The 13,793-nt window shown below is 38.2% G+C and overlaps 1 protein-coding gene across 10 annotated transcripts in view; it reads right to left on the reverse strand.

The window, feature by feature from the left end:
- The window catches only part of Cep126 (centrosomal protein 126), a 67,501-nt gene that overhangs the window by 22,655 nt on the left and 31,053 nt on the right, over window positions 1–13,793 (reverse strand). For 9 of the 10 annotated variants that reach the window (XR_001839243.3, XM_017595957.3, XM_006242509.5 and 6 more), the window contains 3 exons: window positions 10,189–10,301; window positions 7,371–7,443; window positions 1,234–1,431 (listed from right to left, as the gene is read on the reverse strand). Coding sequence is in view for 9 of the 10 variants with exons in the window: in XM_017595957.3 (XP_017451446.1) it covers window positions 1,234–1,431; window positions 7,371–7,443; window positions 10,189–10,301 (384 nt within the window). In the remaining variant the exon portion in view is untranslated. Of the gene's footprint in view, window positions 1–1,233; window positions 1,432–7,370; window positions 7,444–10,188; window positions 12,294–13,793 lie in introns of those variants that run through there. The other variant, XM_039082223.2, reaches the window with a different exon arrangement.

Raw genomic sequence — 13,793 nt, forward strand, 5'->3', positions numbered from 1 at the left:
ACAGTGAGTGTGATGTAAAGTGAATAAGTAAAAAATAAAAAAATTATTAAAAAATATAGTTATTTTATAGTGTTTTTGTATCTGATAATTTTGTTATATAAAATCTTTTATTTAGTTCTATTTAGTATGTTGTATTGTGCATTCTTTTGATGTTTTAATGGAATTATTTTCTTTATGGATTAGTTTTTTATGATTATTATCTAATAATTTGCCTTAGATTTCATTTGTGATAATTCTTTAAGACTGGAATATAGGCCGTATCTCCGAAAGAGACATCAATATACTTGTTCTCAGTTATTTGGAGGTGTTAGAAGTTGGAGATAATTTTCAACTCAGTTCTTTGTTTCAGGCTTTATAGACCGCCCCAGTATTATGAACACGGGCTGTAATTACTGTGAGGCACACACATTGCTAGAGTACCAGAAATGCTTCCCACCCTCCCTTCAGCAGCTCAACAGGGAAGTTTAAAAACTATAAATGTTTTAAAAAGCTTCCCCACTTTTTGTGGTGAAGTGCACAGATCTTTCGATAGTCCCTGTGACTCTATCCTTATTTCCCTAGTTAAGAAATACTTCTTTTTCCTAGAGACAGGGTCTAATCATATCACCTAGCTAGTCTGGGACTGGATTGGTTACCCATGCTGGCTTTCATCACTTACAAGCTGATATTACAGGCATTGCTTCATGCCCACATACGTTTAGCTGTAATAATTCTGTGTGTGTGTGTGTGTGTGTGTGTGTGTGTGTGTGTCCCCAAAATGGGGGTTTTAAAAAACTACTTAATAAAGTTATTTTCATGATAGTCAGTATAGACACCTAGTCTACTGTTAAAATACAAGAAAATACAAGCAATATGTTCAATATTTTTTTTCTTTTTTTTTTTTAAGTCTTTCCCCACCCTACTACCCCCTAGAGACAGGTTTTTTGGTGTAGCCCTGGCTATCCTGAAACTAACTCTGTAGACAAGGCTGCCTTGAATTCACAGATCTGCCTGACTCTGCCTCCTGAGTGCTGAGATTAAAGGCTTCTATCATCACATCTGGGTTATATTCATATACTTCTCAAAGACAATTAAGTACAGAAATTGATATCATCATAAATGATATGGTGTATCTGCAATAATGTAAAATATTAGCAACACTCTCATTTTAAGGTGACTTAATAATAAAATATAAATATAAATATAATAGACAAATCTCAGCTTCTCCTCTAGGAGCCGCCTTTGCATACTTACAGTACAGCCTTTCATCGAGGTGATGGAGAGACTGCAGGATCTTCTGCTCCTCAGCTGAGAGGGCACAGATAGTGGACGTTTGGGACAGATTTGGTTTCTGTAACTGCTTGCTGTTTATGCCAGTCAGAATTTCATCTTCAGGCAGTGAAGAATTCATGAGGTTTTCTGCCACCAAAACCTCAGAAGTACTATCTGAAACTACAGAAACCAATGGTTATGCCTTCACTCCTTTTTATCTTTGGGACCAGCCCTAATATTGACTTACTGGAATTATGTCTATGTGTATATCATGCCACAAAAGAAGTCTGTTACTGCTATTTAATTATTTATTATGGTTTTCTAGGATTAAAACTTATTTTTATTTAAAATATAATTGTATCATTTTCCTCCTTCCCTGTCTTTCCTCCTACCCCTCCCACGCACTGCCCCTATTCATGGCCTGTTTTTGTTAGTTACACAGACACATACACATGCATATACGCATTTAGCGTTGCTTTTCAGGGCTGCCCATTTGGTGTTGGAAAGTCAAATATGGGCTCGCTCACATGGAGGAAGACTGATTTTCCCTGTGCACCTGTGCACTTCTCAGTCGCCTGTCCTTTGTTTAGGGCTGGGCCGTGAGACGTTCAGGCTTCCATGTTAGCCTGATTGTTGGTGGTGGCCCTGTCCAAGTCTAAGGCAGCCATATTGCTGGGATAATATTTATTTTTCTATGTGTATGAGTGTCTTGCTTGCATGTGTATCTGTATACCATGTTCATGAAGTGCTTGGTGAGGCCAGAAGAGGGTAGTTGATTCTTTGGGACTGGAGTCCCATCTGATAGTGAGTCTAATACAGGTGCTGGAATTGAACCTGGATCCTCTGAAAGGGCAGCCACAATTTCTAATCACTGAGCCATTTCTCTAGCCCAGTGTGCATTTTAATTTTCAGGATTGTCTATATTTGGGTATTTCCCGCCCCAAGTTAGAAAATATCTAAGTCCAGCATATGGGTACACCATTTTAATTCCAGCACTCGGGAGGCAGAGGTAGGCAGATCTCTATGAGTTTGAGGCCTTCTTGGTCTATATTTTAAGTTCCAGATGCTACTGCTGCTGCCACTGCCACCACCACAACCACCACAACCACCAAAATAACAGGAATCAACAAACACTGCTCACTGCTATCTCTTAATATTAATGGTCTCAATTCTCCAATAAAAAGACACAGACTAACAAAATGGATCCAAAAACAGGATCCATCCTTCCACAGCATCCAAGAAACACACCTTAACATCAAAGACAAACATGAACTCAGAATAAAGGGTTGGAAAAAGCTATTATAAGCAAATGTGTCTAAGAAACAAGCTGGGTAGTCATTTAAATATCTGACAAAATAAGACTTCAAACCAAAAGTAATCAGAAGAGATACAAAAAGAACATACTTATCAAAGAAAAATTCCATCAAGAGGATATTGCACAAGGGTGCCCAAGTTCATAAAAGAAAGACTATTATAGCTTATAGCACATATTGACCCCCATACACTGATAGTGGGAGGCTTCAATACCCCACTCTTGCCAATGGTCATCCAGACAAAAACCAAATAGAGAAATGCTAGAGCTAACAGATGTTATAAGCCAAATAGGCCTAACATATTTATAGAACATTTCACCCAAAGACAAAAGAATATACCTTCTTAGTAGTAGAACATCATAGAACTTTTTAAAAAATTGACCACACTCTTGGATACAAAGCAAGTCTCAAAAAATACAAGAAAATTGAAATAACATGTTATATTCTATGTGACCACCATAGATTACAACTGAATATCAAGAACAGAAACAACAGAAAGCTTACGATTCATGGCAACTGAATAACTCACTATTAAATGAAAAATGAGTCATGGCAGAAATCAAGGAAAAAATGAAAAACTCTCTAGAATTGAATTAACATTAAAGAAAAACATCAACTCAGGATCAAGGGTTGGAAAAAAACTTACAAGCAAATGGGCCCAAGAAACAAGTTGTGTGGCCTGTTTTTGTTAATATGGGACATACTGAAGGTGGCTCTAAGAGGCAAGTACAAAGCACTAAGTGCCTACATCAAAATTTGTAGAAATCTCAGACTAGTAACTTAATAGCACACCTGAGATCTCTAGTACAAAAAGAAGACATCACACACAAAAGGGTAGATTGCAAGAAATAGTGAAACTCATGGCTGAAATAGATAAAATAGAAAAACAAAACAATGCAAACTATCAGTGAAATGAGTCAGTTCTTTGAGAAAAATCAGTAAGATCAACACACCTGTATCCAATTAATTAAAAGGCGGAGAGAGAATATACAAATTAACAAATCTAGAAGTGAAAAGGGGGGCTTAACAATAGACACTGGAGAAATGAAGAGAATCAAAAAGACATGCTTTAAAAACCTGTATTACACCAAATTGGAAAATCTATAAGAAATGGATGATTTTTCTTACTACGTATCACTTAACAATGCTAAATCAGGATCAGATAAGCAATTTAAAATGTCTTGTATCACCTAGTAAATAAGAGTCAGTAATTAGCAAAAGCCGAGGGCCCTGGTTTTAGTGCATCATTCTGACAGACTTTAAAAGGAGAGTTAACGTCAATAGTTCTCAAATTATTCTACATAATAGAAACTGAAAGGACATTGCACAATTTGTTTTACAAGGCCACAATTACTCTGATGATAGCCAACATAAAGACTCAACAAAGAAAATTACAGACTTATTTCCCTAATGAACAAAGATGCCAAAATTCTCAATAAAATACATGGAAACAGAATCCAAGGTCACATCAAAAGGATCAATTCACCATTATCAGGTAGGAATCATCCCAGAGATACAAAAATGGTTCAACATATGAAAATCAGTAAATGTACTCCATTGTATAAACAGACTCAAAGATAGAAATCACATGATCATCTCATTAGATGTGGATAAGACTTCACACATGTCCGACACTTCATGATGAAAGTCCTGGAGAGAGTCAGGATAGAAGGGGCATATGTCAGCATCATAAAGACAGTTCAGAGCAAGCCCACAGTCAACACAACATATCTTGCAGTAACTCTAGCCAAGTTAAGTGAGAGTTGTGGGATAAAAACTTTATGACATGGAAGAAAGAAACTGAAGAAGATGGGAAGATTTCCCATGCTCATGGATTGGTAAGGTTAAAATAGTTATCCTGTCAAAAAATTGGATACAATCTCCATAAAAATTCCAACACAGTTCTTCACGGATCTTAAAAGGACAATTTTCCTCTTCATATAGAAAGAAAAAAAATCCCAGAATAGCTTGTGAACAATAAAAGAATTGCTGGAGATATCACTACTCCAGATTTCAAGTTGTGCTGCAGAACTACAGTGATAAAAGCTACATGGAATTGGCACAAAAATAGACATATGGAATCAATGGAATCAAATTGAACACCCCCACACAAACCCACACACATGCATACTTGATTTTTGATAAAGAAGCAAGAAATATACACTGGAAAAAAGACAGCGTCTTCAACAAATGCTGCATGTCAAACTGAATGCCTGCATGTAGAAGAATGCAATAGATCCATATTTACCATCCTGCACAAAACTCAACTCCAGATGGATCAAGGACCTCAGCATAAAGCCAGATACATTGAACATGAGAGAAGAGAAAGTGGAGAGCAGCCCAGAACTCGGAAAAGACGTTTTTAGTATACCACTGTTAGCACAGGCACCAAGATCAACAATTAATAAATGGGATTTCATGAGAAGCTTCTGAACAACAAAGGACACCATCATTTGAACAAAGTGGCAGTATACAGAACAGAAGGGAGTTTAGGACTAATATCCAAAATAAAAAGAACTCAGAAAGTTAGATATTAAGAAATCAAATAGCCCCATGAAAAAATGGGGTACAGATCTAAACACAGAACTTTCAAAAGAGGAAATTCAAATTGCTTAAAAAAATGCCCAGCATATTTAGTCATTAGGGAAATGCAAATCAAAACCACTTCAAGGTTTCATCTTAAACCTGTCAGAATGGTTAAGATCAATTATACAAGTGATAGCCTCATGATGGTAAGGATATGAAGGAGGGAAAACATTCATACATTGCTGGTTGCAGTGGGAACTTGTATAGCCACTGTGGAAATCAGTGTGGCAGTTCATCAAGAGGCTGGCAATCTTTCTACCTTAACAGCCAGCTACTCTGCTCTTGGGCAACACCCAAGAGACGCTTGCTTAACCAGATTCATTGCTGCTCTATTCCTAAGAGCCAGAAACTGGAAATAACCTAGATGTCCCTCAACAGATGAGTAGATAAATTATAAAATAAAATTTTATTAAATTATAAAATAAAAATTGAATAATAAATACATTAAAAATAAATGGATAATATCAATCAAGTGGTGAAAATAGTGTCAGGGTTTGGTGGCAGCCCATGGGATGGATCCAAAGTTAGGCCAGTCACTGGATGGCCTTTCCTTCAGTCTCTGCTCTATTTTCGCCTCTGCATTTCTTTTGGACAGGAACAATTCTGTGTCAAAAATCTGGAAGATGAGTTGGTGTGATGGTTTGTATGCTCAGTCCAGGGAATAGCACTAGTAGAAGGTGTAGCCCTGTTGGACTAGATGTGACCTTGGAGTAGGCGTGACACTGTGGGTGTGGGCTTAAACCCTCACTCTAGAAGCCTGAAAGTCAATATTCTGCTAGCAGCTTTCAGGTGAAGATGTAGAACTCTCAGCTCCGCCTGTACCATGCCTGCCTGGATGTTGCCATGCTCCTGACTTGATGACAATGGACTGAACCTCTGAAACTATAAGTCAGTTCCAATTAAATGTTGTCTTTTATAAGACTTGCTTTGGTCATGGTGTCTGTTCACAGCAGTAAAACCCTAACTATGACAGTTGGTGACCCCGTCCCTCCACTGGGGGCTATGTCTTCTATCTACTGGAGGTGGTCCATTTCCCTACTGTTGGGCACCAAACCCTGACACTATTACTGATGCCATGTTGTGCTTGCAGACAGCAGCCTGGATTGGGTGTCCTCTGAGAGGCTCTACCAGTAGCTGACTGAGACAGATATAGATACTTACAGACAACCATTGGAATAAGGTTGGGGATGCCTATGGAAGAGTCAGGGGAAGGATTGAAGGAGCTGAAGGGAATGGCAACTCCATGGGAAGAACAACAGTCTCAACTAACCTGGACCCCTTAGAGGTTGCAGAGACGAAGCCACTAACCAAGGAGTATACATGGGCTGGCCTGTGGCCCTGGCACATATGTAGCAGAGGACTGCCTTGTCAAGGCCCTCTAAATCAACAAGCTTGACACACATATGAACTCAGAGACTCAGAGGCAGCATTCACAAGGTTTGCCCCAGATGGGATCCTTAGCCCAGAAGCTACCTCCAATTGTTAATTGTTTGCAAATGAAAATTTGTTTTCCTTCAGGGGAGTCTCTGGGTAAACAAACTACTCTTTTAGAGTAGTCTGCATGGCCAGGTATAGATGGCCAATAGGAAACAAACTCAATGGCATCATTGGAGAGTCCTTGTCTTATAATGTTGTGGCAGGGCTTTTCTCTACCTATGTATGTATGTATGTATGTATGTATGTATGTATGTATGTATGTATGTATGTATGTATGTTATGTATATATGTACGTACCTATCTACCTATGGTCTATGTGTTTTTTCCAGTGTAGCTATACTGGAACCCGCTCTGTAGACCAGACTAGCCTTGAACTCAGAGATCTGCCTGCCTCTGCCTCCCAAGTGGTGGGATTAATGGACATCACCACCTCCTGGCAGGCTTTTCCTTTTTTCAAAAATTTATATTATTACTTATATTGTATTTATATATTTTGTTTTCTTTTTAACCTCTAAGTCCTTTGAGTATATATTTTGGCTTCTAGTGTGTTTTTGTTTTATCTTATTATTTTGCATTTTGTTACATTTTATTTTACTATTATCCTTTTGAAGCCTGCTTGTTTCCTAATGTGACACAGAAAGTGGGTAGGTCTAGATGGGAAAGCAAGTGGGGAGGAACTGGGAGAAGTAGAGAGAGGGGATTGTAATCAGGAAATATTATGCAAGACAAAAATCTACTTATAATAAATGGAAACAAAAAGAAAAAGTTTACAGTAAAACGTACCTTCTTCAGACTTGACACCTCTTGTAGCTTGTATTGGTTCACTTGTACTTGGTGGGACATTTTGTCCAAAATGCTATAAAAATAGTTTAAATAAAATATAATTCCACATTTAAAATTTATTTTTTCATGGTCTTTAAATAACTTTTAATAGTTGGTATTTTTAGTTATCGCTGTTCATATAAGTTGCCATATAAGAAGTGTTTTCATAGTGAATAAACATTTTGAAATGTCTATGTCACTAAAAGGATTCCGGTTTGTTGATCTCTTCTGGATAGCAGAAGAGTAGAGAGTGCTGGGTGGCCGTCAAGCATCTGAAAGGAAGAGCTGTTGAGAACCACACTGCAGTGTACGGCTGAGCTGGTGTTCTAAGTGCTGATGACAGTCTCCACAGCTGGAAAGCAGAAGCAGCTGCTTCTGTGCTGCAGAGAACCTGGGCACACCATCAGAAAGTGCACCACTGAAAACTACCTAAAAACCCAGCCCTCTGCCCGGAAAGCAGTCTGTATTAGAGTCTGCCTGGGACTTGTGACTTACACTTAGCTTTGTTTGTCTGTCTGACTATTATGTGACACAGATGGCTGCAACAGGCTCCCTGCCTGAGCTCCATTTTATGCTTGAGATAACTAGGACTGAAAACCCTTCTGTAAATGGTGTGATGTTTCAATTTCATCCTTCTTACTCTTTGCACACAGAGTTAGGCAAAAGATTGGATGCTAAAACACATTTCATAAGACATGGTGACAAGGACCACTGCCATAGCAACTGAATATTCAATCTGCCTCTAGAATAAAGAGCAAAACCAAAGAAAATGATAACAATTTTCAATTTTAGAACAATTTGATCCAGAACACTCATGTAGGGGAAGGGTGGTTAGACCGTGTGCGTGACGAAGGCAATGGGTGTGCAGTGACAGACGTGTGAAAGGGGAAGCAAAGCTTTGTGAGATGGAAGAGAAATATAAACTTGCAAGACAGTAAGGTAGGTTGTAAAAAGTGAGATGGACTATAAAAGCACCCAGAACAATAACAATCCAGACAGCATTAACTTCAGGCATTTAAAATTTGTTCGTTGCTTTGTGATTTTAATAACTATATATTATTTTTAAATTTGAGATTTTTGGGTTTTTTTTTAGATAGCATCTCACTCTGTAGCTGGACTGGAACCCACCCATATAGCTTAATAAAAATTTTAACAAGGATATTCCCTTTATATATTTTGATATGATTAGTGAGAATGGTATGGAAGTTTGAAAAAAAAAGATTTACTAGTTGTTACTACATTTGTAATCTGGAAGGTATATTCATATTTATTAACTAAGCTATAAAAATATTGATAATGAGACCATAATTTACCCAAACATAAACTAAATGGCTTGCTTTGCTGACAAGATTAGATCATAGTTATTATCTATATTAATCATCTCATGTTTATGAAAATTAATATCTCTTAGGTTGTGGGTGTGGCTCCATGTTTGCCTTGCATGTAAGAAGCTCTGAGCTTTACCCACAGCACTGGAAAGATGTGTGTAAAATATTCCCTATCTGAATGGTAAGACCAGCAACTTCTGCCTCAAAATATACATTCTGCACAGGGTATCTATTTCAGTTCTATAAAATAATAGTGCAAGAAGCCCGGCAGTAGTGTGCATCTTCTTAAATCCCACCACTAGGGAGGCAGAGGGAATCTCTGAGTTTGAGGATAGCCTGTTATACAGAGTGAGTTCTAGGACAGCAAAGGCCATACAGAGCAACCCTGTCTCAAGAAAAACAAAAAAAATCAACCTCTCAAAAAGAAGTACCACAGTAGAAGCTCCAAGTAAAATGCTTTTTACTTATTTGTCTCACAGTTCTCAATATTCCAAAATCAATCCCTAATAAACCCCTAAAATGTCATATTAGACTATACTTATTGAGCCCTAGTATAATTCACATATCATATTCAAAATTTTATAATGATTTTGGTTTTTACTCACAATCTATGTTCCAAAAGTTATACTAGGTTTTGTTGAACTGTTCTTAGAGACCAAAAACATATATAACTGAAAGTCTCTTATAAAAGGTAACTAGATGAGGGCTGGAGAGATGGCTCAGAGGTTAAGAGCACTGACTGCTCTTCCAGAGGTCCTGAGTTCAATTCCCAGCAACCACCATCTGTAATGAGATCTGATGCCCTCTTCTGGCCTGTGGGCATACAAACATTCAGGCAAAAGGTAACTAGATGAAAAATGTCTTTTTAAAAAATATTTACACTACAAACAATATTACCGTCTTGTCCATTTAAGGCATATTTAAATAACTTTAGGCAGTTTTATTTGAAATGGCCTTTCTATAGAATTAGTTATACATAGTAAGTTAAATTATACTTTTCTTATTTAGAAAAAAACCTGTATTTTATATATATGGGTATTCTGCTCAAATGTACATCTGTGTACCGCTTGTGTGCCAGGTGCCCCTATAGGCTAGAAGAGGTGTTTTGATCTTCTGAGAATGGAGTTAGAGATGGTTGTGAGCCATCACATGGGTGCTGGGAATTGAACCTTGGGTCCTCTGGAAGAATAGTCAGCGCTCTTAACATCTCTCCAGCTCCAGCAGTAACTACTTACAGATGGTTAAAAGCCTTCAGCAATAACAGATCAGATGGACTCACTCAAATACAGCAAACAGTACAACAAGCTGCTCGTGTAAGATCCCAACGCTGCATCATGGATGCCCTGTCTACACTCACAGTTATTATGCTAAGTTCCAGTTTAAACTGAGAGCAGCTGTCTTTTAAGTAGTTTTCCATTCCTAAAAGAGAAGTTTGCTAAGACCATACTTACAGTTATTTGCTCGGTGTGCTTTATTCCTACTGATCCAGAGGTTTTCCTTTTCTGCTCTAACAGTTTTTTCCATTTATTTTCAACAATTTGCTTTCTTCTTGTAACAGTAGAATCTTAAACAAATGTTAATATAAGAAATTATGAAAATTGAGCAGGTAATAGGTATCTACTCGAAATTTCAAGTTACTGTCAAAGCATGCAGGAAATTTCTTCTATGTGGCCAGCAGATTTTATTAAGCTTCTCTAAGTTCTGTACATGGGACATTTGCAAGGATGCATTCAACACGATTCCTGCTAAGGAGCAGAATATGGGGAGGTCCATGAAGATACACAAGGCCTGTTATTAGTATGTAGGATTCCAATGTACATTTTCAAAAAATCATGAAACTTTACTCATGGCACCATTCTTTGTCAGCAAGGCAGAGGTATAATGTATAGTAAGTTCAATTACCCTGAAAGGAGTTCCCAGGGCAAGAGGTTGTCAATGGCACTGGCCTTCATCTGCCCTCTTCCTACTAGAGCAGTACTAGTGTGCCAGGGGAAGTGGATTTGTGCACTTCCGGTAGTACCTGAACAACTTTTCAGCATTTGGTGAGGTGTGCATACCTGGACAGGTTCTCACTTGTGACGTCTTAGCATTTGGTGAGGTGTGTGTACATGGGTACCTCACATTGTAGTCCTGTGCTTTTTGTATGATTATTTAACTAAGACCTCATTCTTACAATGCCAGTCCCCAATGATGATGCAAGTAATTTAAGGGCAGACAAGTAAGAGTCACCCAAAGCTGACACAACCCTCATTCTCGTACAGTTCCCTCACCAGTCTTGACAGTGTAACGTCACTGTGTCTACTTCAGATTTTGTCATAGGCTTAGAAATTGTAAAAAAGTAGAAGAGTGAATCTACCTTCAAGTATACTTTGATATGAGATATGAGGTGATGATATTATACTAACGTCCTCATAATTGATAAGATAGTTGAAAACTATGCATTGGAACACAATAACAAGAGCGACACATGTTATAATTCAAAATAGTTACAATTATCTAAAATATATTATGATGTAACTGATATATACACATACACAGTTTGTTGGTCTAGAATTGTTGGATCATAGGCCCAATTTTTGTAGATATGAGAATTTTTAGTTCATATAAAGTTTTACTAACCATTGGTAATGTGCTTAATTTTAGCTAATTTTAGCAGCTGTATCTAAAAATCTAAGTGTACTTTTGAATGTTTATTGTCCATTTGATGAATTTTATTTATGAAAAGCTTATTCTAGTATTTTGGTTTGTGGATTTTTGTGCATATATGTGTAGGTCTGAGGACAACTTCATAAGGAAGCACATGACATCACACTTGCTGCCTTAAACTTTTAAAATTAATTTCTTTACTTTATTTTTTGGTTTTGCCTGCATGTAAGCACCACCTGTGTACTTGGTACCCATGGAGGTCAGAGGAGGGCACTGGATCCTCAGGAATTTGAGTTCAGGTGTTTGTGAGCTACCATATGGGTGCTGGGAATTGAACCCAGGTCCTTTATAAGAATAACCAGTGCTTTTAATTGACAAGCCATCTCTCCAATCTTGAGTTTTTTATTAACATGGGTTCTAGGAAATGAACTCAGGTCCTCAGGTTTGCAAGTCGAGCTGCTTGCTGGATGCATTATCTTCCTAGTCCAGTGATAATTTTTTGATGAGCTATCTATAGTCTGCAGTTGTTCAATTAAAGACCACTATCAAAAACGCCGTGACAGTATCTGTACATGTAGTTTCTTTCAGGCAGACAATCTAGATCACAATGATGGGTTTTGATTCACCCACAGCGGTTACTGGTGCCAGCTGTGCAGTCATCTATTCTGTCCTTATAACTTGTCTTACAAATGTTCTATTTGCCACCTGAGTGCCATCTTAATTTAAATCAATGCTTTGCAACGGACTTCTTTATACCTCTTTCTTTGGTATAGCTTCTCTGGCTTAGACCTGGCTGATATTTTAATACGTATTGCAGTTTTTGATACATTTTGCCTATGAGTCTTGATTAGTTCAGTGTATTACAAATATCTTCTCCCATTTGGTGTTTTGTCATTTCAATCTGTTGATTCTGTATGAAAAAAAAATCTCTAATTGTAATGTACAAGTATAATTCTTAATAGTTTTTAAAGAGTATAAAAATATGGTATTATCCTAAAATATTATATTTAGAGCTTTTTTATTTTTCAAATTTAAATCTACAATTTATATGGAATTTATTTTTCTTATGAGTGAATATTCACTTTTACTGATTGTATATAGTAACCCAACTGAATGATAAAATGAACCCCCTTTCCCTGATATGTATTGCCAACTTTGTTAAAAATCAATTATGTAGCTCCCTACTCCCAAATCCTGTGGAGGACAGAGCTGAACACCCAGAAGTGCAGACCAACCTGAGACCGCAGGATAGACTGCCACTTCTGTCCACCCTTGCCCACATCCCTGGCCCAAGAGGAAACTACTCTGGACACAGGAATATAGGAGCAGTCAGCTGCAGGTACCTGCAGTTCAGGTCTGTGCCCAGAACTGAACTGAACCAGTCAAACAGCTCCCTGTACCCAAATCCCACCAAATCCCGTGTGGGAGAGAGCTGGACCCTCGGAAGTGCAGACAATCCTGAGAGCTCAGAGGAGACTACTCTCTGCCCACGTTCTCTACTCAAGAGGGAATCACCTAGTGCCATCTGTCCCCCCTGAGCACAGGGACCTAGGAGCAATCAGAGGCAGGACCCTTCCGGTTCCTGCCTGGGCCAAGAGCTGAAAGACAGTCACCAGGAGCACCTACACACCTGAGAGCTGAGGGAGGACCAACTCTTCCATTTCAAGTGACCTGCCTGGTAGACTCAGGACACACAAAGGCAGAAGTGCTCTGGGACAGGGCACTTCTGGTTTCTGGCTGTGCCCAGAACTGAACTAATTCCATCCCACAGCTCCCTGCTCCCAAATCTCATGGAGGACAGAGCTAAACACCCAGAAGTGTGGACCATCGTGAGGCTGCAGAGGAGACTGCCATTTCTGCCCATTTCTAACCATGTCCCGGGCCCAAGAGGAAACTGCATAGTGCCCTCAGACCTTCTTCCACTTCCTTTATGGTATCTTTAGTCTGTTCTATAGGAGTCATTAAAATCTTTATAGTCAACTATTCTCATAGGCTTTTATTTTAAATATTATTTAAGAGATACCATTACTAAAATGTCTAGGTCTGACCCTTTGAAATCCCAAAACATTTTATTATTCTAATTTTGTTTAAATTGCCATTTTCACCCAGTTATGCTTTGACTATGGGATTCTGTCCTGTTTGTGAAGTAAAGCAGGTTATATTTATCAGTAGCAGGCAACGCTGTGTTCTCTGCCACTGTCCCTTCCTGGTAAGTTTTTTTTTTTTTTTGGTTGCCATTCTTTGCCCCTGAGGTTTAGTTTTACCTTTATCTGAGCCCCTCCTATGTAGGTTTATTCATTATAAATTTTTGTTCATGTTTCGATGAGGATAGGCATAGTTATTTCATGTAAGGAATTAGTCTGAGCTTTAGAATATGACCCTAAGTAATGTTTCAGTATATATTGCTCTT

Source organism: Rattus norvegicus, chromosome 8, assembly GCF_036323735.1.
Source record: "Rattus norvegicus strain BN/NHsdMcwi chromosome 8, GRCr8, whole genome shotgun sequence".
Classification (NCBI taxonomy): Eukaryota; Metazoa; Chordata; class Mammalia; order Rodentia; family Muridae; genus Rattus; species Rattus norvegicus.